Raw genomic sequence first — 25,093 nt, forward strand, 5'->3', positions numbered from 1 at the left:
ATGGAGGTCTAGGCCAGCATATGTGTAAATGCACTTCTGTGAAGACTGTCCAACAGAATCAGTAGTACAGGTTGACTTGCTCTTCATCATCATCAATGGCAGAAGAAATGTTGTTCAACTTTGGCAAAAGCCAGACTATAACTAAAAGCAAAGATGTTCATGTGCTCTCAAGTATGTGAGCCACACAGTTTTAAGTTGCAGACCTGGATAGAGTTTGTGGATGACATGGCTGGTTGGACAAATGCTTTCAATATCATTTGAAACAAAATCAACTCTGTCAGCAATCAGGACCACTGGGAACTTCAGCAACATATGCATTGAATAATTAAAATCCTCGTATGGATTCAAGAATTGCTTCTTTGATATTGGCAAGGGGAATAAAGTTGGAAATGCATAGTTTTTATCTTAAGTGTTAAGATAAACAAGTGCGGGAGTGCACAGTCGGTCAGAATTTGGAATTCTACTTGGCTGTCAGACAGTGGAATGTGGAACCATTTTCCCACCAAGCTGAACTGCAGAAAGTCTTTGAGTCTTTGGTTGTTTCCTAAGGTTCATTCTCCTTCTTTCCGTCAGAAAGCCCATGCTTGAAGAATACATTGGTGATCAAGTGCACTAAAGACATTTTACATCTGCCTCTGATATAAGTCCTTGTTGGTGGCAGGATGGTACACTACATAGACTACTGGTCTCTTCCAGTGTTCTAATTCCTATGTGAACAGCTGTTGATTTATATAAATAGAGAAAGAGAGAGGTACAAAATGCTAACAATTTTTGCCTGTGTATGTGTTCTGCTTGTAGGTGATGGCAGAGGTGATATCTGCAAAGATGATTTTGACAATGACAGTGTCCCAGATATTTATGACGTGTGCCCCGAAAATATTGACATCAGTGAAACTGACTTCAGAAAGTTCCAGATGGTCCCCCTGGATCCAAAGGGAACAGCTCAAATTGACCCCAACTGGGTTATTCGCCACCAGGGCAAAGAACTGGTGCAGACTGCCAACTCTGATCCTGGCATAGCAGTAGGTGAGTATCAAAAGAGAATAAAATTATCTGGATTCTTTGGAACAGTGCTGGCTGAAACACATACAGATAATACACAGCCCCAGTACTTATGACAGATATAGTGCTGTTTATCTTCAAAGCACTTTACGTTAACTACAACACTCTCTTCAACACCCCATTAGGTAGGTAAGTATAATTATTCCCATTTTACAGATAGGGAAAATGAGACAGAAGGTTTAAAATACACAGAGTCACTGTCAGAGCTGGGATTAGGACTCTGAATTTTTCATAGTGACCTGAGTGTTCAAGCTGCTAGACCACACTTCTATTATACTTTGTGTAGCACATCAAACAACTGCATAGTCTTGTTTCTCTTTTCATATAGAAGCCCAAAATAGCATAGATTTGTTCATTTACTCAAATGGGAGTGTATATCCTGAGTGTCTGAGAGTGCCTGTGTGTATATACTTGTCAGAGTTTTTTTTCCTATTGCTGTTGCCACAACTCTCTGCTCAGCTGATGAAGAAAAAGGATTCTGTATTGAGGTTGTATATGAGAAAAAAAGACTATTGAGCTACTTGATTCCATTTCCTTTTGGAATGTCAGCTGCTATATGTTAGACCTACCTACAATAACTCCCACGTGCATTTTATAGAGCTCATTCTGATAGGTAAGAGGGAACATAGTTGTTTCACTGATCTGAATAAATCAGGACTGAGGAAGGCTTGCAAACGTACATCACATTAGTTGTTCTTCCTGCCAAATGCCTCCTCCTTGCTCCCAACTGGTATAGTAAGGGATCCTAATGTAAGACACTTTAAAACTTAGTTTTTTCTTTAAAAGGGCTATCAAGTCATGTTTCTGTAACAGCAGTATTACAAGAGGGAAAGGGACAGAGAAATGCAAAGACTACACAGAAACAAAGGTAAAAAGAGAGGATGATATCATCTTATCCTCATCCTGGTTTAAGGAATGAGACAGAACAGATATATAAGTACTATATAAACAGTACATATGACCTCATTCTCTCTCTCTCAACCCTTCACCCCCCCCCAAAACCCTAAAAAGCCCAAAGCAACAGAAATGCTATAACAGTCTGCTTTCAAGCATTCTGAATTTGCACCGCATGGAGGAACTTAATATCTTGCACATTTAATCCTCTACCAGGTTTCGATGAGTTCACCTCTGTTGACTTCAGTGGCACATTCTATGTTAACACAGACCGTGATGACGACTATGCCGGGTTTGTGTTTGGTTATCAGTCCAGCAGTCGATTTTATGTCCTGATGTGGAAGCAAGTCACACAGACCTACTGGGAGGACAAGCCCACCAGGGCTTATGGTTATTCAGGGGTATCACTCAAAGTAGTGAACTCCACGACTGGCACTGGTGAGCACTTGAGAAATGCTCTCTGGCACACTGGAAACACTCCTGGACAGGTAAGAGAATCAAGTCTTCATACCACTGAGGGCTGACCAATATGGTAAAAAGGGGGCTGACACAAAAACCGGTTGCCAGTTAAAAAAGGGCACTGAGGGTCAGTATGCCAATAAGAGTAGGGAAAATAGTAAATGACTTTTCAATGTTATTTTAATTTTTGGATAAAATTGCCAGCCTTTTTAGATGGTTTTGTTGTTATTTATTTGTACTGTTTTCAAAGTAATGCAAAATATACGTAGATAAAAGAGAATGTACAAAGTAGTTAAAAAGAACCTGCAAAATCAAAGGACAAGGAGAACAGTTAATTCTTCCAGCTTGGAGATAGTATTGGTGTTACAATGGGCTTTATTCTCTTCAGAGGGGCGTTTAAACACCTACCTTTGGGACCTCACATATATTTGATGTTTATATTTCTGAACGTGGCTGTGTTCAGAAAGTTTGCCACAAACTCCCAGCTCTTGCAATAACTTCACATGGTGGCCCCTATGGCCCTAAGGAAGCCCACTGAAGTCAGTGGGGTACCACACAAGCACAGGGATCCAACTGCATACAGTTCACACCAGGGTCTGGGCCTTCCTGGAGAATTTTATTGTGCCAGAGATTTGGAACAATATACAATAAATATTGGGCCAGTCTTGCAGTAGCTCTTACTCAGCTAATTAGTCCCATTTCTTTCAATGTAGCTACTCACATAGGTATGTGTAGCAGGATCAGTTCTGTAGGGTGAACGTTGTGTGAGAGTGTGTGTGTCTGAACATGTACAGAACTCAGACAAAATATATTCCCAGATCTCCACTCCCCTTTACTTTCCTTGCACTTTTTCATCAATTATCAACATTTTCATCAAGTGGTCTGGAAATAAATATAAAATTACTGCTGATAAAATTTTTGGATGACACAAGGCTTACCAGAGTGGTAAATAATGATGAAGACAGGCCAGTCATACAGCGTGATCTGGATCGCTTGATAAGCTGGGCCCATTCAAAAAAGAAATGTAGGCCATACTTACAGAATGGCACCTATATTCTGGAAAGTAGTGATTCTGAAAAGGATCTAGGGCTCAGAGTGGACAAGCAACTGAACATGAGCCCTTAGTGCGATGCTGTGACAAAAAGAGCTCATGTATAAACAGGGAAATAGTGAATAGGAGGAGGGAGGTTACATCTGTATGCAGCATTGGTGAGACCTGTTCTGGAATGCTGCATCCAGTTCTAGTGCCCATATTTCAAAAAGGACACTAAAAAATTAGAGAGGGTGAAGTAAAAAGCCAAAAAATGCTTTGAGTAATAAATAAAATGCCTTGGAGGGAGAGACTTAAAGAGCTCAATCTGTTTAATTTATAAAAGAGAAGACTAAGAGGTGACTTGATTACAGTGTCTAATACCTTCATGGGGAAGGTTGGAGAGAATTCTATGCACTAAAGGATTCTTTAATCTAGCAGAGAAAGGCCTAACAAGAACCAATGGCTAGAAGTTGAAGCCAGACAAATTCAAATGAGAAATTAGGTATAATTTTTTGACAGTGAGGGTGAAACAAACTAGCAAGGGAAGTGGTGGATTCTCCAGCTCTAAAAGCAGCAAAGAGTCCTGTGGCACCTTATAGACTAACAGACGTATTGGAGCATGAGCTTTCATGGGTGAATACCCACTTCGTCGGATCCATCTCTAATATCTTCACATCTTCTGGGAAGATATTCTTTAGCACAAGATACTCTTTAACACAAGTTAGTGGGCTCAATACAGTGGTAACTGAGTGAAATTTTATGGCCTCTGATATACAGGAAGTCAAACTAGAAGATCTAATTGTCCCTTCTGGCCTTAAAGTCTATTAACCCATGAATTAATCTACTTGTCTGAGAGTAACTGATGTATAACTGAAGATGGCAATTTTCATGTTACTTAAAATAGGTGACCAGAGTGTGGGGGGAATGTCGTTCAGTATCACTAAATTTTAAAGTAATTTTTAGTTTGGTGATACGAAGAAAATAGGCTGTGATCAGATATCCAGTTGCTGTAGTACAAACCTTTTCTAATGAAGCATTTGTATTCCTACTATAGGTACGTACCTTGTGGCATGACCCCAAGAATGTTGGCTGGAAAGATTATACTGCCTACAGGTGGCAGTTGATTCACAGGCCTAAAACAGGATTAATAAAGTAAGCGGTATTTCAATGCCTACAAATTTCCTAATAATATAGCTTTAGTTTCTAATGAAGTAGTGGCTTTTAATGGTTTGTTTGTTAATTCCAGTGCTGATGATTCATTCATGGCAGAGTTTCTCTATTTTTGGAACATTTTATTAAATTTTAAATAACTTCTCTCTCTCCTCACACATACACATCAGATGTGTTCAGTTTCATTAGGACTGTTCAGAATTTACATAAACTAAATATTATTAAATAAAAATATCTTGAATTCTTACTAAATAACTGTTTGTAAAGTAGCCAAGAAAGAGAAATTCCAAAACAATACGCAAAGTGAGATTAAAACTTGACATTTTTTTCCTATCTAGTTCAGCATTCTGTCTCTGACAGTGGCTTACACCAGGTACTCCAGAAACAGCTGTAAACACCTGTGTAATGCACACAAAATTGCACTGCTAAGTGTTACATTATGAAGGATATCTTTTCCTTACCCTAATTGGTTATCTTATGCCTTTTAAACATGAGGATTGACAGTGCAGATAATTTTTAACCTGCAGTAAATACTGTAACTGTATATTACATTTTTATTGGGGAAATTATCTCTTGCCTCTTTAGACCTGAATAGCCCAGGACTCATCAGGACTAATACAGTTTTGTTCTGTTGCATGATGTAAGGAGTAGAAAGGATTTGGGGACAACATGGGTCATCCATTACATTAGAAAGAATAAAGGACAGTTTATCTATGTAATATAAGCCATCCTGCTTTAGCGCATAGGCCAGTGATTAATTGACAAGGGATAGAAAGATACTCCTGTTATGGGCAGGTTATTTCACAGTTGTGCACTCACTATGGTGTTTCTTGCACTTTCCTCTGAAGGGGCTGGTACTGGCCACTGTCAGACAGGATACTGCTCTAGCGGGCCCATTGCCCTAATCTAATGTGGCAGGTCCTATGGTCCTTGTACATGAAGCTCCTTCATCCTACTGGGAATTCTAATAGAAAAAGAAAAATTAACTAGGTTTTTGAATAGTCATTAAAATATATTTATTTGTGAGGAGGTAACAGACTTGCCGTGAGTCAATTAAATGATGTGTATATTTCTCAAGCTAACTTCTGAGCATAAAGAGGCATGTGGCTAATCAACATTAAGAACATGACACTCCCTCTTGACAGTCCAGAAGACTTAGCTGTAATAAAACAAGGATTTGGGAAATTCTTTGCAGATGATGTTCATCAAATTACTCATGGAACAGCACCAGGGCTTCCAATAAATGGGCTATGACTACCAGACAGGCTCAGGGAAGGTATAACAGAGGAATGACCCATGTAATAAACTTCTACTACATGCCACCTAGTGTTAGAATTCAACATCATATCATCACCTGACAGCTGCTATTACATGTCTCAACCTTGAAAAGTTCTGTTGATTCACTATACTCATCTAAAACATGTCTTTCTTTACAGAGTTTTAGTATATGAAGGAAAACAGGTCATGGTAGACTCTGGACCAATCTATGATAAGACCTTTGCTGGTGGACGATTAGGTCTTTTTGTCTTCTCTCAAGAAATGGTCTACTTCTCTGACCTCAAATATGAATGCAGAGGTTAGTTTTTTCAGTGAACTAGGCAATTATGAAAGTTTTATTTATGCCCCAATTACTTCAATCTCCCAGCTAAACATGAGGGCAGTGGTTTTCAAATTGTGGGTCATGACCCAGAAGTGAGTTTCAAAATGGAAGGCACTGGGTTGCGGGGGCTCTGGTCAGCACTGCTGACCGGGCCATTAGAAGTCCCATTGGTGGTGCTGCCTGGATAAGGCAAGCTAGTCCCTACCTGTTCTGATACTGCACTGCACCCCGGAAGCAGCGAGTAGCAGGTCCGGGAACTGGCCAATGGGAGCTGAGGTGGGCGGTGCCTGTGGGTGAGAGCCTCGTGGAACCACTTGCATGCCTCTTCCTAGGAGCCGGACCTACTGCTGGCTGCTTCCGGGGCGCAGCATGGTCCTCAGTGCCAGGACAGGCAGGAAGCCTGCCTCTGCACCCCCGTTGCGCCGCTGACTGAGAGCTGCCCAACATAAGCCCAGGTGCCAATCCCCTGCCCCAGCCCTGAGACCCCCCAAACCTGGAGCCCCTTCCTGCACCCCAAGCCCTTCACCCCGGCCCCACCCCAGAGCCTTCACCCCCAGTCCACAGCCCCGACCCCCTCCCACACCTCAACCCCCTGCTACAGCCCTGAACCCCTCCCATACCCCAAACCCCTCATCCTCAGCTCCATTGCATCGCAGGCATCAACAATTTTCTTCAACTGGGTCACCAGAAAAAAAGTTTGAAAACCACTGAACTAGGGAGAAAAGATGGAAATAGAAAGTATCTTCCAGTTGTTGAATGGAATCCTTAATCTATCAATCATTCTGAAATAACTCAATCAATTCTTAGCTATGAATGAAACAAGAGGGAGTTTATTTTGAGTTGATCAACATGCTGTCCTGAAACAAGTGGACTTAAGCATGTGCTTAACTGCTTTCCTGAATCAGGGCATGACTGTATAACATACAGCAATAATCCCGATAAATTTCAGCCAGAAGGCATGTTCCAAAGCCATAAGGGACCACAACATAATTTAGACACTGATTCATTAAAAGCTTGGATCCCACTAGTCTTAATGTAAATCTGAATAACCACAAACACATGTTTAATACAATCTGCCTGGAAAAAAAGGATGGAATTATCTGAGGGAGAGAATTGTTTGGAACTGTGTGAGTATATCCAGCGCATTAGTGTGTGTTGCATGTGTGATGGTCACCTTCATGCCTGACACACTGGGAGTGAAGCCGGGAATCTCTAGAGCTAAAAGTGTGAACTGCTACAGCTTGAGCTAAAGAGCCAATGTTACCTAGCTGGGAGATGTAACAACTCATATCCTCTGTTGATCAAAGCAGGACTTGTAACATGTGTTCAGTAGTGGGTTACTCGTGCACTTGCAGACTTGTGGGTAGCCCTTCTTTAAGGAGGCATTAAGGATTCAGTGGCTATTTTCAATTCCCATTTTATAGAAGTGTAGGACTGGAGGGGACCTCACTAGGTCATCTTGTCCAGTCCCCTGGACTCAAGGCAGGATTAAATAATACCTAGAGCATTCCTCACAGGTGTTTGCCTAACCTAGTCTTAAAAACTTCCAAATATGGTGATTCATGCATTCTCCATTTAAAAAAAAATAATGAAACCATCCACAATGTTTTTAATAGTTCTATGTTTTCACATTTATAAGAACAGAAAAAGTAATCTTTGTATTATGCAGGCTGCTTCCCTTTTACTATAGCACATTTGAGTTCTTGTTCCATTTTTACTGTATTCCAAACCAAATATGCCTCTGCACCAATTAATATCCGTTTCTCTTTTACTTTAGATTTCTGAGCTATGGTTGCTGCATTACCAGCAAAGTACTGTAGATGCTGTGCAACCTAGACACCTCAGTACATCCTGGTACTCCCAACTTCTCTTTCTGTGTACCTCCTCCTCCTCCGGCCTTCTGTTCAACTGACCTTGTACGTCCCTGCTGCCAAGAGTGGCTTAGCCAAACCTACGCTCAAGTGCCTTCTGAAAACTAGGACTAATGGGACCTAAATGTGAGCGTCCAACCCACCACTGAAGCAAAAGCAGATTGATACATTAGAACATTTTTGTAGAGTGAAAACTTAGCAAGACTTGTTTGTTTTTTTACAAAGGAATGATGTTTACATATAAAGTGTAATTACTTAATGTATTTATATATATATGGAGAAAAAGGGGATGAGTATCATCCATTGTCTTAAACTAAGTGGAAAAAAAGTGTTAAAACCACTTTTTTATGCCTAGGGTTGACAATTCCCTTGCTCCGATCAGGGCTGGACCTCGGTAACACAAAAACTCTGAGCCTAATTTCAGTAAAATAACAAAGGGACCACACCAACAATATCTAGCCTAATAATGAAGAAGCCATTGGAGAATAATATGAAGATGGCTTGATGCAAAAAGATCTTTCAGCTGATAAGAATGCTTTTACTAACTCTTCAAAAATACTTTTTAAGATTAGAAGTTGCTGAAACTTCAGATTTTTAGTTTCAAATAATGTCTAACTAGAAATAACAATGCATGTTATTTGTATGGACTTAAATAAGGACAAATACAATTGAACCAGCACTTAAACTTGAACATAAGAAAGCATAGAAATTCAGTTAAGCACATAAGGCCATCCACTGTGGCTTTTATAAAATGGTTTCCAGTTGGCCAGTGTACATCTTTTTTTGCATTCCCTCTTGCTAAACATATTTCATGACCGTCTGGAACAAGTTGAATCTGAACCACTTTTCCATCTCTGCTGCAAAAAGCACTTTGACATCCTGAATCCTGATCTAGGATTATGAAAAGGTAGTCACGCTACCATTACCTAATTTGGTAATTTGGAAATTAAGGTTCCAGTTATAAATATTTTGTTAATATTTATCATGATTACACATACTGCTACCTTCTCTGATAATTTATTTTTAAAGCATGTCATACAGTGCATTAGTAATGCAGTATTAACAAATAATGCTAGAACAAACTGTTAAAGCATATCACAACATGAAGATATCATTGAAGCAATGTACACATTTGTTTAAACATGCGGTTTTATGTCATTACAATCCAGCATGTTCTAAAGTAGCACATGATTTAATAAGTAATAATGAGGAATTTATAAAGGGAACCTTAATATATATATACTGTTATCCTAATTTTAGTATTTTGTATTGTTACCTAAGTCTGCTGTATATAGAACTGTTTTATTTTTTAAATAATGCTGAAGGGATACCAGTGTTTATTCTAACCAGATACAACAGTTATTCAGTTATACAATAGTATGCAAGTATTTAACACTTTTTTGTTTTGTTTAAGATGTATGAGCTTTGTTCACAAAAAAACTCTTGCTGGTGTAATTTTAATCACAGATGAGGTTTACTAAGGGAATAATACAGTATCTCTTGCCTTATCATAGGGCATGGTGAGCCAAATGTTGACTCAGCTCTTTTTTTTCCTTTTAAATAGATTTTACTGCTATATTCATTAGAAAGAATACACAGTTTGGAGCTTTATTGCACATTTTACAATCTCTTCATATTAACAAACCCTTTTTTTTAAAAAAAAAATCCTCCTTATGAGGTTTTTTTGAGTTTGTTGCAATTCATACTTCTGTTGTTTCAAATTGTATCCCCAAGTCCCAGTGAGAAAGTGGGGAGACTTCATTAAATGTAATGATTGTGATGGACGTGTAGGGTTTTTTGGTTTGGTTTTGTGAAAGCATAACATCAGTGTGGGGATGAAGATGTTAATATTTAGATTGTACCATAATTTTCCTATTCTATGTAAATTATTTATGAAGGTTTTCTTTTTTCTTTTTCTTTTTTTCTTTGCAAGGGTGTGTGTGCATGTGAGAGAAAAAAGGAGGGAGAGAATGAGATCAATGAAACTTCACATTGTTTTGCCAAAGATTGTAAATAATTATTTATTTGTTTACACAGACAAAATTCACCATTTAACATCCTGCTTCATTTAGTCAGATCATCATTTTTTATATTTTAACAATTAATGATAGGAAATAAACTGTAAAAAGGTTTTATAAAAAAAAAATCTCCTTACCTTTTTTATAGTTAAAAATGTTTCTTAAAAAAGAAAGAGAGAGTGAGCTACCAGGCCCTGAAACTCTCTCGTATCTAAACAAACCTGTTGCTTGGTTATAAATCATTTCATGTCAAATGGACCTGTTGGTTAGTTACAAATCATTGAGAATATTTTAAGGATGTAACAGCAGGCTTCCTGGTCTCATTGAAAAGAGCCATAATTCCACTTGAGCCACTTAATCTCTTGTTGAACCACCCAAAATTGTTTTATTTCTGACACTATAAATGAGAAATTCACTCCTGCTTCTTGTCATTGCCAGACAAATGCACAGGTTTCTGCACTGGATCTTGGCCAGTGTAACTGAACAGATGTATAGTCTGGTCCTGTAATCCTTACTTCTGCACATCCTATTGAAGTCAATGGGATATATTAGTGTGAATAACGATTACCCACACAATCAAGGGTTTCAGGAATGAGCGCTTTGGGATGGTTCACGCAGAACAAGAATTGAGAAAAAAATTCTCAAAACAACATGCCAATGCTTTGTTAGATGATAAGCTGCAATCATTTGGAGATGGGGCAGGTGAATTGGTTTAGAAAAAACAAGAACACTCATCATGCCAAAACTTTGCGAAATGAACCTGAACCAAACATTTCTTTAAATGTTCTAATAGGCCTGCACACCCCCAACTTTAATTTTCATGTGCCTTTCCAATTTGGTGTTCCAATGGGGATTGGAAACAAAAGTTTGTTCAGGTGACACTTCTAGATATGATCTGAAGCAGGGCCGGCTCTGGCTTTTTTGCTGCCCCAAGCAAAAAAAAACAAAACCTGTGGGACGGGCGGATCCAGGGTGCAAACTTTTGTCTTGCAGGACTCCCTGTGCTGCAGATGTGCCCTGGGCAGTGGAGTGCGCGCCCCAGCTAGCAGGGGGGGAGGGAGTAGGGGGAGAGAGAGAAGGGGGGTGGCCAGGGTTTCCTGCAGCCAGGGTGCTCACCACTCAGCCCCTCCCACCGCACTGCCTATCGGGAGGGCTCCGTGCTGCTCCAGTCGGCGGGAAGGGAAGGATGCTGCAGACCTGGCACTGGCTGGGGCAGACAGAACGCGCAGCCGGCTCCCAGCAGGGCATTCCCCTCCTCCGCACCCCCCCCCCCCTACAGGGTGGCCAGAGCAGCGAACGAAAAAAAAAGGAAAAAAAAGGGTGGCCATACTGCCCTAGGGTTGGACGGAATGCTGCCCCTTAGAATCTGCCACCCCAAGGACGAGCTTGCTTGACTGGTGCCTGGAGCCGGCCCTGATCTGAAGTATGAGAAACGTCACACAAGAAAGCCCTAGAATCTTTTGCTGAAACCCCAAAAGCTTTCGAAAGCATATCTGAACTGATTCCACTCCAGGCTTGTGGAGAGTTATCCATCACTAGCTTTGACTGCCATTTGGGGTGCAGAGGCAAAGGCTGTTTTGATATACTGTGGCAGATAGCCTCAGAGAAAGGAAAAGTCTAATAACAACAGCATGGCAAAAATACTGGGTCTCTGAAGAAAATAGGGATGAAAATGCCTGAAAAGAAGGTACTGCTGCGAGTTAATGCGTTCATATAAAACAATAACATACTCTAACCTCCTGTCGTATTTTTAGCTAAATTAGAACTGAGGCTCTTGAAGAAGTTCAGAAACATTTGGTTAACATTTGAAAAAAACCCAATTTAATTTTTGCAGCATCTGGACTTCTTTTTTCAAGATGCAAATGGAAAGAGAAGTGTTGAAAGAGACCAAAAGGCCGACTGTTTCTTCAGTGTGGGGAGCAGTGGGCCAGTGAGTAGACTTGAGGTCTGGTTCTGCCACTGATTTGTTTTGTCCAATGTCACACATCACTTACAGTCTCTGGGCCTCAGTTGCCCTGTGTATAGAACAGGAATGATAAAATTTGCCCTCCATTGCAAAGTGCTTTGAGATCTGTGGGTGAAAAGTGCTATATAAGTGCCATGTATGATTATTTCTGGACCAACCAAACCAATCAGTACTGAAAATCCCATGAAAGCAAGTTGTGACATGATTTCCAGACCAATTTGGCAGCAGTTTAGCTATTTTAGATAAGCTATAACTAGCCCTCTGTCCAGCATCAGGTTAAAATATCTACAAGGGTTTTCATCCATGAGGAAGACAAAAGCAAGAGTCAGACCTGTGAACTCTCATGTTAAACAGCCTGAAAAGCAGCATAAGTAATGTTAAATCTGTGTCTACCATAGGTGTTGGAAGATGGAGTGCTGGAGGTGCTATCGCAACCCCTGGCTTGAAGTGGTTTCCCTCAGATACAGGGTTTACAGTTTGGTTCAATGGCTCTCAGCACCCCCACTATATAAATTGTTCCAGCACCTCTGATGTCTACTGCTTGCTAGTTTCATTCTGGGCCAGCAGTTGAGCAGAATGTAAGTCAGTGAGTCAAATCCTGATCTTGGTGAACTCAGTCAGAGTTTTGCTGTTAAATTCAATGGGATCTGGGTTAGGTTCAGTGTTCAATTTGCACAGCAAAAGTCAGTAAAAGAAAAGCTAATGCTCACATGGGAACATCTGCTGTACAAAGCCATTTGAAAAATAAATAACTATGTAATAACTTGGCAGAGATTTGTTCCCAACATGGAGGGGACCACCCCAGTAGAGCAGGAAGGGAGACCTTGAAACAAACGGAACATAGAACCACTCAAACCAAAGGGCCGTCGGATTCAGTATCCTGTCTCTTGACAGGGGCCAAAATCAAATACTTCAGCAGAAGGTGTAAAACCCATATGATTAAAAATTATACATTAACATGCCTATGGAGGAAATGTTCTTCTCAGCCCCATGCATTAAAGGCTATTGGTTGGCTTATGTCCTGAAGCATGAGTGTTGTTTACTTTAGCAAGCTAATATAATTGTAGATAGTCTTATTATTCCTGTTCGTGTCTAATTTATTTGAATGCCACTTCTCAGCCTCAGTAAACTCCAACAGTGAGTCCCACAGTTTGATCATGCATGACATAAAATATATCAGTTGTAAATGTATTACCTTTTCCTTTCATTGGATGGCCTTTTTTTTCTTGCCTTATGAGAGAAGTTAAATAATATATACCTGTATCATGTCAGTTCTGAATTGTTTCCTTCCCAAACCAATTTGTTCTTTATACAGCTATGTAACTAGGAGGAGATGCTATCATTCTCTGTGTGTGTGGGGGGGGCACCCTGCCTGCTGAGGCGGGAAAGCTTTACAACAGCTGCCATTTTGGATTTCAGTACAGATACAGAGAAACTCACTATAATCACCCGCTCACTCTCACATGGAGACCCTGTAGTTTGTTGTTTTTCTTAATCTGAAATAAATAATCTAGACTGAAAAATACTTGTTTTATCTGCCCCCAACATTGTCTCCTCCTAATTTCTATCTGGTAGCAATTGATTTAAACCCTGAAACATGAGGCTTAATATCCCTTCCATTTAGTTTATTGGCATTAACTAGAGCAGCACTAGACATTCTTGTTATTTATATAAATGTCCAATCCCTTGAATCTTGCCAAATGTTTGGCCTCAATGACATTTTGTAGTAGGGAGTTCAACACTCTTATTATGTGTTGTCTGGAAAAATTATTTCCTATCAGTTTTGAATTTGCCACCTTTGAATTTAATTGCCTGCCCATTTGTTTTTGTATTGTGAGACATGGAGAACAGAAGGTTCCATGCTACCTTTGCTGTCCCATTCAGTATATTATAAACTTTTATCGTGTCCCTCATTATTTTTCTCCTTTCTTCCTACAAGAACTTTTCTATGCCTCTAATCGTTTTATTACCCTTACCTGAATCCATTCTATTTCCGCAATATTCTTTCGGGGGGTTGGAGCACATAATATTCTAGATGAGACAATATTATTGATCTATCTAAGGGTAATATAATGTTATTTTCCATCCTGTCCCTTATACATCGTATCTTCTTGTTTGCTTTCCAGACTGCAGCTGCACATTGAGCAGACACCTTCATTCAGTCATGTACAATTTTGCCCTTTCCTGAATTGATACAGTTAATTTAGAACCCTGTAAGGCAGGGGTAGGCAACCTATGGCACGGGTGCCGAAGGCAGCATGTGAGCTGATTTTCAGTGGCACTCACTCTGCCCGGGTCCTGGCCACCGGTCCGGGGGGGCTCTGCATTTTAATTTAATTTTAAACGAAGCTTCTTAAGCATTTTAAAAACCTTATTTACTTTACATACAACAATAGTTTAGTTATATATTATAGACTTATAGAAAGAGACCTTCTAAAAATGTTAAAATGTATCACTGGCACGCAAAACCTTAAATCAGAGTGAATAAATGAAGACTCGGCACACCACTTCTGAAAGGTTGCCGACCCCTGCTGTAAGGTGTATGAGTCATACAAATATTTCTTTCCAATGTGTATTGCATGTGGGAGTGGGGTCATAGTGCAGGGGTGGGGCCACAGGGCAGCGTCACATGGGGCCTTATGTCACAGTGTGCATAGGGATTGCCTTACTTCACCCTTGAAATATTTGTTCTGGTGAGGTCCTTTTCTATTGCTGGGAATTCAAGCTCAGCTATTTTTGCCTTTAATCTTCTTGTACTAGCATATAGACATGTGTAGACGTTATTCCTGGGTGTACTTTCTTAACATAACATGCTTATCTGCACCATTATCATTTTGAATTGTACCTCAATGACTTCAACTTCTGCTTCCTGCAGTGCTGTTGTAATTCTTTCCTCTACTGCTAGATGCATAGTTTCTCGTGTTACTGACATCCCTAGCAGATGGCTTTGTCTGACCTAAATGCTTCTCAGAATCCGTCAGCCTTTTCCTTACCACCTAGTTTAAATAATCCCCAAAATCTTCCCAATTTTCTGTGCCAGAAATCTGGCTCCACTTTATTTAAAATGGAGTCCACTCTTTCTGTAAAGAATCTTCCTCAAAGGATTCCCCAGTGCCTCATAAATTTGCATCCCTCCCTCCTAAACCATCTTCTTATCCATAGATTGAGACCCTGTAGTTGCACCTGTTCTCTGCATGAAGCCAGAAGCATTTCAGGGGAAAGCGACCCAAGAAAAAGAAAGGGACAACTAGAATGTGATAAATAAGAATGGGAGAGAGACTGTAAGAAAAAGATGAATGCTATAATTTCCCTGTATTAAAGTGGTGATATGCAACAGGCAGAAACAACCACTTCTCGGGAACACTGTCCTTTGCATTTGCATGGTCTCTGCTAAGCCTTCTTAGTGCAAAGTTTCTCTCTTACAAGAACTTTTCCCCCCAGCATGCCTTTCTTTAGCTGGCCCTTTAAATTTGGCAGAGCCAAACAGCTACATCCTCATACGACCATTCTTTAACTGGCTGCTGCTTGTGGCATCTTTCTCCCTTCCAGCTGATAAATATTCTTAACACCTATAATGTTTTGCCTTTTTTTCCCTATGGAAAAAAATCAAATTTCTCCAAAAATTTGAGGCACGAATGAAAAATATTGTTACTGTAAGCCTGTATGGAATAGGATTTTTTGCTTTGGTGAAAAATCCTTCCCCCTCCCCCCCGCTAATTAAATATGATGAGCTCAAAGAGTGGGATACTTGAGTCCCACTACCTGGAGCCCTTGAATGGGTCTGCTGAAGACCAAAAGAAAGGGAGTCTTCCCTGCTGCTGAGCAGCCTGCTCAACAACCAGGGACAATGCCGTAGCCTCTACCCATCAGGGAGCATGGGAAGCTGAGGGTCATATAGCTCCTCAAAAGGCTGGGGGGGTGGGAGAGGAGGCAGGACCATGGTCCACTCCTCCCCTGTCCTCCTTTTACTGGCCTACAGAGTGCCTGGCATACGCAGTGCAGAGCAGGCTGGATTATCCTAGTAAGATGGAGTAATGTGTGTGTACCTTTCCCTACAATCACTCACCAAACCCTTCCAGAAGAAACGCAGTTCCTAACTCCCCTTTCCCGCCTGCCTTTCAAGGCTGTGACTGGTAGTACACAGCCAAACCCCCCAGTGTGGGTGACGACACAGGTTAGCTTAAATGAGGTGTAAAACTAAACAGCTGTACAGCTTTTCCCTTGAAATTGGGTGGGTTGGCAGTTTGAATTAAATAAATAAAAGCTGTGAAACTTACAGCAGATGGAGACACAGTTAGGAATACATTCTTGTAGAGTCTCTCCCTCCCCCAAAAAGTTGCCTAAATGTGTGCTGGTTTATTGCATGAGTGCCATTTTTCTTAACTGTCCCTTTTTCTCCTTCAGTCTCATAATGTTTGGATTTATATCCTCCATAGCTAAGGAAGAACTACATGCTGCAATGCATCCATATAGAAAGTATGTAAACCCAGAAACCCCCACACCTTATGGGCCAGACTCTATCTGAATAAGTCCCATGAAATCCCAAGGACCTCCAGTGATTTCAATGGACTCAGACGACGCCCATATCAGCGCAACTAAGATCAGAATCTGGCTCATAAAATCCAGAAGTTTCTGCTTTACTGTATAAAATCAAACCATCCATGTTGGTACATGGTATATTGTGGAGCAGTACCCAGGCAATACTTTTTAGTTGTCATGGGGCTTCTGTAATGCCTTTTCTTCTTCAGTGAGAAAAAGGAGAGAAGTTCTTATCTGCCATAGCTGTCTGTTCTCTGTACCTGCCCTGTTCTCCAAGGATGCTTTTCTCTGCCTATCCAGCCAGCGTCTGCTATTTTATTAAGTGAAGTGGGGTGGGTACTGTATAATGTATCAGAAACTAACGCTCATATTTGCCACATCCGTGTGTTTCAATCACAAATAATCTGGGTGGAAAGTGGTTTTCCTTTCCTCATACCACCCCCAAAAGTTAAGATTTTGAAAAATGTCCCTGTCTGCAATCAGGACAAAAAGTTGAAATCTCAAAGATTTTCACAAATAAAAAGACCGGGGTGGGGGAGGAAGGTGAGGAAAGAAAGAAAAGACAGGTTTGGGTCACTCGAACACTTCATTTAGATAATTGTGAAATGTTTCATTTCAATTTTGACCTTATGTTTACATGTGTTTTTTTAACTATTAATTAACTTCCATTTCACAACAAAAAGTCATTTGAACCAATTTCAGAAATTGTCTTTAAACAATTTTCAAAACAGGAAATTTGTCTAAACTGACCCTTCCCTACAAAAAATTTTGATTTTGACAAATTGGCATTTTCTGCCTTCTGACCCTCCAAAAAACCCAAAACAAACCCAAAGTTTTGTTGAAAAATTCCCACCCATCTCTAATTAGAAACACATAACAAAACCATTATTAGGTTTTATCAAAATCTGCTGTGACATACTTTGACCATGTAATAATAGTCTAATGCATGATGGGTGACTCCATTTAGGTGAAGAAGAACTAAGTCTTTAGAAACATTTACAACTTAAGCTACAGTATACTTTTCAGCCAACCAACCAACCAATCTATCTATCTATCTACTTGTATATATCCCTGTAATATCCATAAACAAAAAAGATTATCTTCTCTTTATAAACACGTTAGTCCCGTTCCAACATCTGTGGAGTATTCTTGAGCTATCTTTATCTTTGCTGAACCCATCCGTGTCAGAATAGGATACTGGAGAGTCACACACTGCAAATCACGCTTTAAATCTTAGTAACGGCTGTAACAGTGAGTCTCGGAAATTGTTTATAGTCATTTAGATTATGTACTCACTGAGTAACTTCTAATAGATACATTCTGAGCACTCCCTTTGTGAGTCAATTTCCGCTCTTTAAATCATACTGACATAAAGAAAAATTAAGATGGCTTGTGTGGGAGGCAGAAATCAGCAGTCACATCAGTTCCTGACATGGATATTTTGACCAAACATCTTTTTCAAATCTTTGGAGAAAACAAAATGAAATATTTTCCTGAACTGAGGACTGTTATTCATAACATCATCTGTCTCCAGAGGGCTTCCATTTCAGTTGTAGGCCATGGATCTCACTGAGCCCATCTCCTAACTGTGTAGTGAACACAATTGTCTGTCCAGTGTCTTTGCTATTGCAGTCTTTAAAGAGGCATCAAACATCAATCAAGATGGAGAGGGTGGAGAAGAATCTTCCTATCATTAATAAAGAATAATTCTTAGGAAGGAACAGAACAGACTCAGAATGCTTTCATGTAACATTCTAGAATGCACTAATCATTCATTCATGTGTTTAAAGAGCTAGGTATCTAACTTTTTATAAGATGATTAGGCAAAGGGGAAAACAACACATGATTTATTTTTATAACAACTAGCATTGAGATGGGCAGGCAAGCAAAGAGCCTGAAGGGAACACTAAAAAGAAAAAGACATAACAATAGAAGAGAATGATTTTTAGTGGGGAAAAATGAGAAAAATCAAGACAACACTTAATCTTTATTCAATATTTATCATCAATATATCACAACAGAGTTCACACCTACCTTGCTAGGAAGTTTCATTTATAAATGGAGGATACTCTAACAGGATTGTTATTTACACAGTCCACAACCCATTATTTATTCAACAGAGTCCAATTTCTGGACTTCATTTATAGATGTTATTTATACTTTTCTGGATTGCTTCAAGAATATTAAAACACTCAAGTGTAAATACAATCCTTATTCTCTCAGGGAGGTCACCTGATATCCTCTCTCCCATTGAAAGTGCTGCCTGTCACTTAAAATATACATGATACCAACATTCTTAATTAAATGGAAAGAAACAAGGTCATTCTCACTTATAGCCAAGACGGTTAAAGTTCTCTATTCTATCTAAACCCTTATATATGCCCCATCAGTGTAGGATGTGAAAACCTTACAGTCACTCGGGAATTTATTCTCACAATACTCTGAGGTAGGAAAGTGCTATTATCTCCAGTTTACACATGGGAACTGCAGCAGAGCACGACTCAATCACTTTCCCCAGGTTACAGAGCAAATCAGTGGCTGACAGAAATTGAAAAAAGCTTCCTGAACTCCAGGCCAGTGTCTTTACTACAAGGCCATCCTTTCAAAGCAAAGAGCCACAAGCCCTCTCACAGGGTGTGACAGAGTACTGAGAGATGAAGCTTGAGCCAGCACTCTGGTCACTATTAGCAGCCATTAGGTTCCCTCAGAGAAGGCCTAATTGGTCATGGGATGTGTCTGGCTTAGGAAGTTAATGAGCTAATTCGTGCATTAATAGGCAAGTGGTTAAAAAGAACACAGGTAGGAACGGGGAGAGAAAAAAGAAGTGCTAAGAGTGCCTGACAAGGGGGTGGGTCTGTGAGCAGAGAATCCTCAACTCACTTTCTTCCCCCTGGGAGAAGGGACAAGAAGGCTGGAAAACAGTGCAATGGTGTGGATGCAGTGATATGTATTTGTGGAGGGACTTAGACACTGCAAATAAAGTACATGCTGGTGTTCTCAAGTAAGAGCTGTACGTGTGTGTGTAAGCGATGATGGAATGTTAGGTGTGCCCTTTCACACTGGGGTAATATGAAAGGTTTATTTCCCCTATATTCCCCCCCTAGAAATGAATTCAATCCTCATGAAATGATTGCTGATGGATACCCAGTCTCAAAAGTGATCTTCTTTGAGCACCTCTAGGTTTCCTTAATCTCATATTGGGTTAGTCTCAGCCAACCACAGGGGCCTCGTGTAACGTTAGGTCAAAAGGGCAACATGTTGGACTCTGTTCCTCTCCCAGTGAAGTTAATGGCAAAGCTCCCATTAACGTCAATAAGAGCAGGACTGTACCCAATACAATTTGTATGGCCCAGCCTTTCAAAATTAGTCTCTAATTTTGGGACACCCTGAATTAGAGACATCCCCAAATTAGAGACTACTTAAAAAACATCTGCCTGGGTACATCCTACATTATCTGTGATTATCTCTAAGAAAAATACTCTCATTTTTATCTTATTTTGCTAAAGCAGGTGGTGGTGGTGGGGGGAGTACGTTACATTTACTATATTTCATGTTACAATAAAGTTGGGTGAATAGTGGAGGAAATTATGCAGAATAACTTGACGAGTATAGGAAAATCTGTCAAATTATTTGGTGACTATTATTCATTTACCTCCAGTGGTAATAGTTAATTTAGCGAAGTTTCCAGCAATAATCTCCCCTCCTGTGCCATTGACTTAACAGTATTCCATATAAAATCATTTTATCTATATTTTTGCTTCATTTCCTTTCCTGGTAATAAATTTTCTAAATTAAAAGCTGAAATTATTCTAAATTGGATGGAGGAGCTAAAGTGTTCCCATGTTTTTATTATAGTCATGTAGCTTGTAAGTGAAGGTGCTAAACTGAACCTGGTGTTTTTTAGAGTATTAACAAGAATGGTCATCACTTTGACATAGTGCTGTTTTGTATCTACCTACCATTTTCCTCAGCAAACTTCTGTAGGCAAACTCCCTTCACAGTTTCTCACTAGCCCATCCTTTGTCCTGCATCATTAACATTTGCTTTATTTTGGGTATTTGATTATGATTCTGACCACCCCAGCTCAGTTCCACTCACAAAGGATTTAAAAAAATGAAATCAAAAGCAAAAAAAAATCCTCACTGCACAATCTCAATCAGCAAAAATACAGCCTCTGGTGTTTCATTTTATTCAAAAGTTCTGTGCAAAAACTCAGTACACCATGCATTAGTCCATCTGCAATACATAGCTAATAGGCTGTCATGGGCTACAGCTCTGAAGGCCATTCACCCTTTGTTATGCAACACAGAATAGAAAATATCAATGTTAGCATTATTTTGCTAGAGCTATTGGAAAGCCAGGCAGCAATCTACCCCATGGTGTCATGTAACATAGCATATGTGGACTAGTGGAACTACTGTATTAAAAACCAAACCAAACCATAGCAATCTTGTTCAAAGTTCGTTCCAAGGCTCAGTCTTTGCTAAAACGTAGAGTCTAATTGTATGCAGAGATCATCAACCATGATCAGAACTATCTAAGATGCCTGGCACACTCCTCTACAGGGCTTCTGCTCAATGCATCAGATTCCAGGTGTTAGTCTTTCATTTTTACTGCATATTCTTAAATTAGATGATTAAAACAGAAGACCAAGTTCCTGTTTCATTTGTGCAGAGGCTTTAATGTCAGGCTTAAAAGGCTACACACACACACACACACACACACACACACAATTTCATAAGTGCAGACACGGGAGGAAGCTTTTATAAAAGCAGTTCTCATTTTCCTGCTTTTCTTGGTATGTTTTATTTTATATGATCATCTCATTGGAAAGAAACCAGGGAACTGGTGTATTTTCAGACTTTTGAAATTCCATGGGCTCTGCTACAGTACAGAGACCTGCAGCTGTGGCAGGTCATTGGAAGGCATTGCCTCCTCACTGCAGGCAGCTGAGTTGGTTTCTGGAAAAGGAGGGTTTTTTCAGCTCCTTGCTTCTCTGGCCTTCCGCTGTTAATGAATGGTGCAGTTGGCTCCTCTGATATTCTGCTTTCAATAACTTGCCACAGAATAAAGCATGGAATGGTGGCCACTGCTCTGCTTAATAGCATCAGAGCTTCCTTCTACAATGATTAATACCGCAATTTGTGGCAGTTAGATAGGCTCTATGAAGATATTTCCTCAAGGAGATAAAGGGGATACCGCGAAGTGAGTAGAGTGTGCAGACAGAGCTATGCAACATATGCAATAATTACACTGTGTCGGCTGTGGTGGAAGAAAGTTTGGCTTGAGATCTCACTACTGCTTTCCCCCAATAGCTCCAAACTCAGATTCAGCCTGATTTTTATGGTTAACCTCCCTATCTCTCTAAATGGATCAAGCTGTAACCTTGGAGCCTGACACCCCAATGTGTCAAAATGTGATATACACACATTTTTCAACGCAGGCACATCTTGCTGATTACTGTTATTACTGATCATTTGTATAGCACAGGTGTTGTGTGTGATACCTTTAATAAACTGTGGGTGCAAAAGTATGGGTCCATTTTATAGTTGGTGCCAAATTACCCCTGCAAAAAAGGAGGCTGGCACTGAAAAAGTGACTCTGTGTAACCATCCTGGGTCCTGCTGGACTTTCTGAAACACACATAGACTCTGGAGTTAAGAAGCTGGGGCATGCACTGTCAAGGTGTTCTTCAGCACTTCCACACATATCTTATCAGTCCTCTGCCACACATACCTGCACAAACAAAATCCAGATTTGTGTGGAGTTTGGAGTTCCTAAGCCTCACAGGGCCTCCTTCGGAGCCTTGGCAGAACCAGCTGGGTTCAAGGATTTTCAAGAGTCCACACACTTTGTTTCCATAGATTTACAGAAGCATGCATTTTTCTTCAAGTCACAAGATGAACCAATTATACTGAAAGATTAAGAAGTCTGACTTTGAAGAAACTTTGGTGCTGTCAGGAAACCAAGATAAGATAACTAGGACACCTGCAATATGGGATGTAATCTAATCCACATATTTGGTGGAGAATAAATAGTTCCATGCAGCACTAAGGAAATTTCTAGACAATGGAGTCATAGATGCAAACTTACTGGAAAAAGAAAAGCTGACAGAGAATCTTGTGTGTCACCTGGATATTTCTGGTCCAAAGATACACAAAGTTCTGTGCCAATAGCTTGACTTCCTCACAGCTGTGAAACAGAATGCATTTTATGAGAGGCCCCCTTCCATGAGGGATGGACATGGTGAGGAGCCAGGCTGCTGCCAAACACAAGGTGGGATGGTGCGGCAAGGAAAGACTATGTAGGTCCCCTGCCTTTTCCACTCAAGGAGCAGCAATAAGGCATCCTCCCTCCACAATCCCTGGGAGGGTGGAAATGGCTGAGAACACATCACCAGACATTGTCACCCCCTCCCCCATTCTTACAGCTAGAATGAGGCTGCATGTTTTCATGTTGGAGTGGGTAAGGTGGAAGGAAGGCACTTAGTGGGAGTAAGGGCTGTGAAGGAAATTGACTGGCGGATGGAGATAGGAGAGGGAGCTGGTTGTTACAGGAGTGGAAAGTGGGGAGAAATTGTACTGTCTGTATCTGTTTGTCTTGTCTTTAGCTTTAATCTCTTCTGAGCAGGGGCTATCATTGTGCCTAGCCTAATGGGGCCTTGGCTCTGGTTGAGGCATTTAGGATGTCACTATTGGTGTATTGCTACCAGAATACAAATGTCAATTAAAATAATAATAATAAGTAATAACTTTAGGGATGCTTCCTTCAACTCCAGGAAGGAAGGAGGGACATAAAGTTGTCAGGCTTTGACCCAGGCAGCAAGGAGGAATTGGGAAACTTACCATCTTGCTATATTTTGTAATTTAAGGATTGTATTAACACAAGCAATCCTTTGTCTTTCTTTCTTTCTTTCTTTCTTTCAGGCTAAAGAATGCTGTGATTACAACACACTGCATGCTGGACCAGAAAGGAGAAATGTGAAGTGCAGAGATTTAGATGCCTTAAAATTTCTGGATGTTTTTTGGTTTTTTTCTAAGAGGCAAACAGAGAGGGGAAATGACTTTCCTATGCTCATACATCAGGTCAATGCACAGCCAAGAATAGAATCCAGGTCTCCTGACTTCTAGTTCAGTGTCCTATCAAATTAGAATCTCAATTAAGCTCTCAAGCAGGATATGAAAAGGCAAAAGGAGGAATAAGTTTACATATTCAGGCTATCAACATGTAAGCTCCTTGAAACTTGGACTGTATCTTCTTCTATGTTTTTGTAACTGATGATTTACTCACCAACTAATATTGCTGATAGAGCTAACAGTATTGAAATTGGGAAACAAAGTAAAAATAGGCTTATAAAGAGGACTGGCTTTAGAAATGTGTTACCTTTTATATTCACTTTCTTATATATTCCATTAAGAGCCGGATTAATCAATTGACTTGAAATAACCAGGACAGGGAGGGTTTTAAAAATATTTTGTGACTGGCATCAGCTATCCCTAACCCTAATCCATCCCCTGCCATAATGCAGGTTTTTTTCCAACTGCATATTCTCAATGGCTTTGCCATGTCTCATTTGAAATTATTTAAACAAAAGGGTTTCTATCACTTACTGTGGGAGATGATTACAAAGTCTACTAGAGCTTACTTTTAGGACTTTCCCCCTGCTATTTAGCCTTAACTTTATTTGGTTCATGTTCATCCCATTATTTCTATTTTCATCTCCTTAAACCACCCTAATATTTTATTTCCCTCTTTAGTGTTTAAACTCAGAAAAGGAGACTCTGGAAAAAACAAACCAGAAAATTGTTGATGATTTTGAAATTATATAACTGTCTATGATTTCTGGGTTTTTTTCCCACTTTACTGGTAGGAAAAGATTTTAAATTTGAAGCAAAGAAACTACTCTGTTTATTTCTGGAGAGTTTGGACTTATCCGGAGTCCTGCTTTTGGAACAGATTTACCTAAAAATATTATAAAAAGCTGACAAGACTCTGTCTACTCAATACATATCTGTTGATCCTACCCTGGCATTTAAATACACTGGAATTTAATCTCTGAGCAATACTTTCTGATACTTTCTGATATTGGGTAAAAGGCTAGTTGTGTCACACATTAGCACTTGTTATGGCTGAAAGGCATAATGGAATTTCTCAGATATTGACACATGGGTGTCTAAAGAGTAAACATGCCCCCTTTTGTTTCATAAGATTATTGCCAAGAAGCTGATTATGCATTCTGGAGTCTCATTTTATATAATTATTTTAGTCTTCCATGGTGGTTTGTCTTTGACTGTAATTAGGGTTGGGTTTGAACCAAAGCCCTGGATTTGAACATTCCACTGTTCAAACACATTCAGAAATATTGACGCTCATCTTGTTAGTGCCAACATTTTAGTTGGGATTTTTGTTATTGATGGGGAAAGGAAGTCAGAGGTCTGGTTTGTAAAAACATCCCATTGGGAAGGGCTGAGTTTTGTAGAC

At 40.0% G+C, this 25,093-nt stretch overlaps 1 protein-coding gene across 1 annotated transcript in view; it reads left to right on the forward strand.

The window, feature by feature from the left end:
- THBS2 (thrombospondin 2) overlaps positions 1-9,869 on the forward strand; it is a 49,029-nt gene extending 39,160 nt beyond the window's left edge. Inside the window, exons 18-22 of the mRNA XM_039532816.1 lie at positions 799-1,026; positions 2,173-2,444; positions 4,503-4,600; positions 6,055-6,194; positions 7,996-9,869. Coding sequence (XP_039388750.1) covers positions 799-1,026; positions 2,173-2,444; positions 4,503-4,600; positions 6,055-6,194; positions 7,996-8,003 — 746 coding nt within the window. The 3' untranslated portion in view covers positions 8,004-9,869. The remainder of the gene's footprint in view (positions 1-798; positions 1,027-2,172; positions 2,445-4,502; positions 4,601-6,054; positions 6,195-7,995) is intronic.
- The last annotated feature ends 15,224 nt before the right edge of the window (positions 9,870-25,093 follow it).

The sequence above is a fragment of the Mauremys reevesii genome, linkage group 3 (assembly GCF_016161935.1).
Source record: "Mauremys reevesii isolate NIE-2019 linkage group 3, ASM1616193v1, whole genome shotgun sequence".
Taxonomy (NCBI): domain Eukaryota; kingdom Metazoa; phylum Chordata; order Testudines; family Geoemydidae; genus Mauremys; species Mauremys reevesii.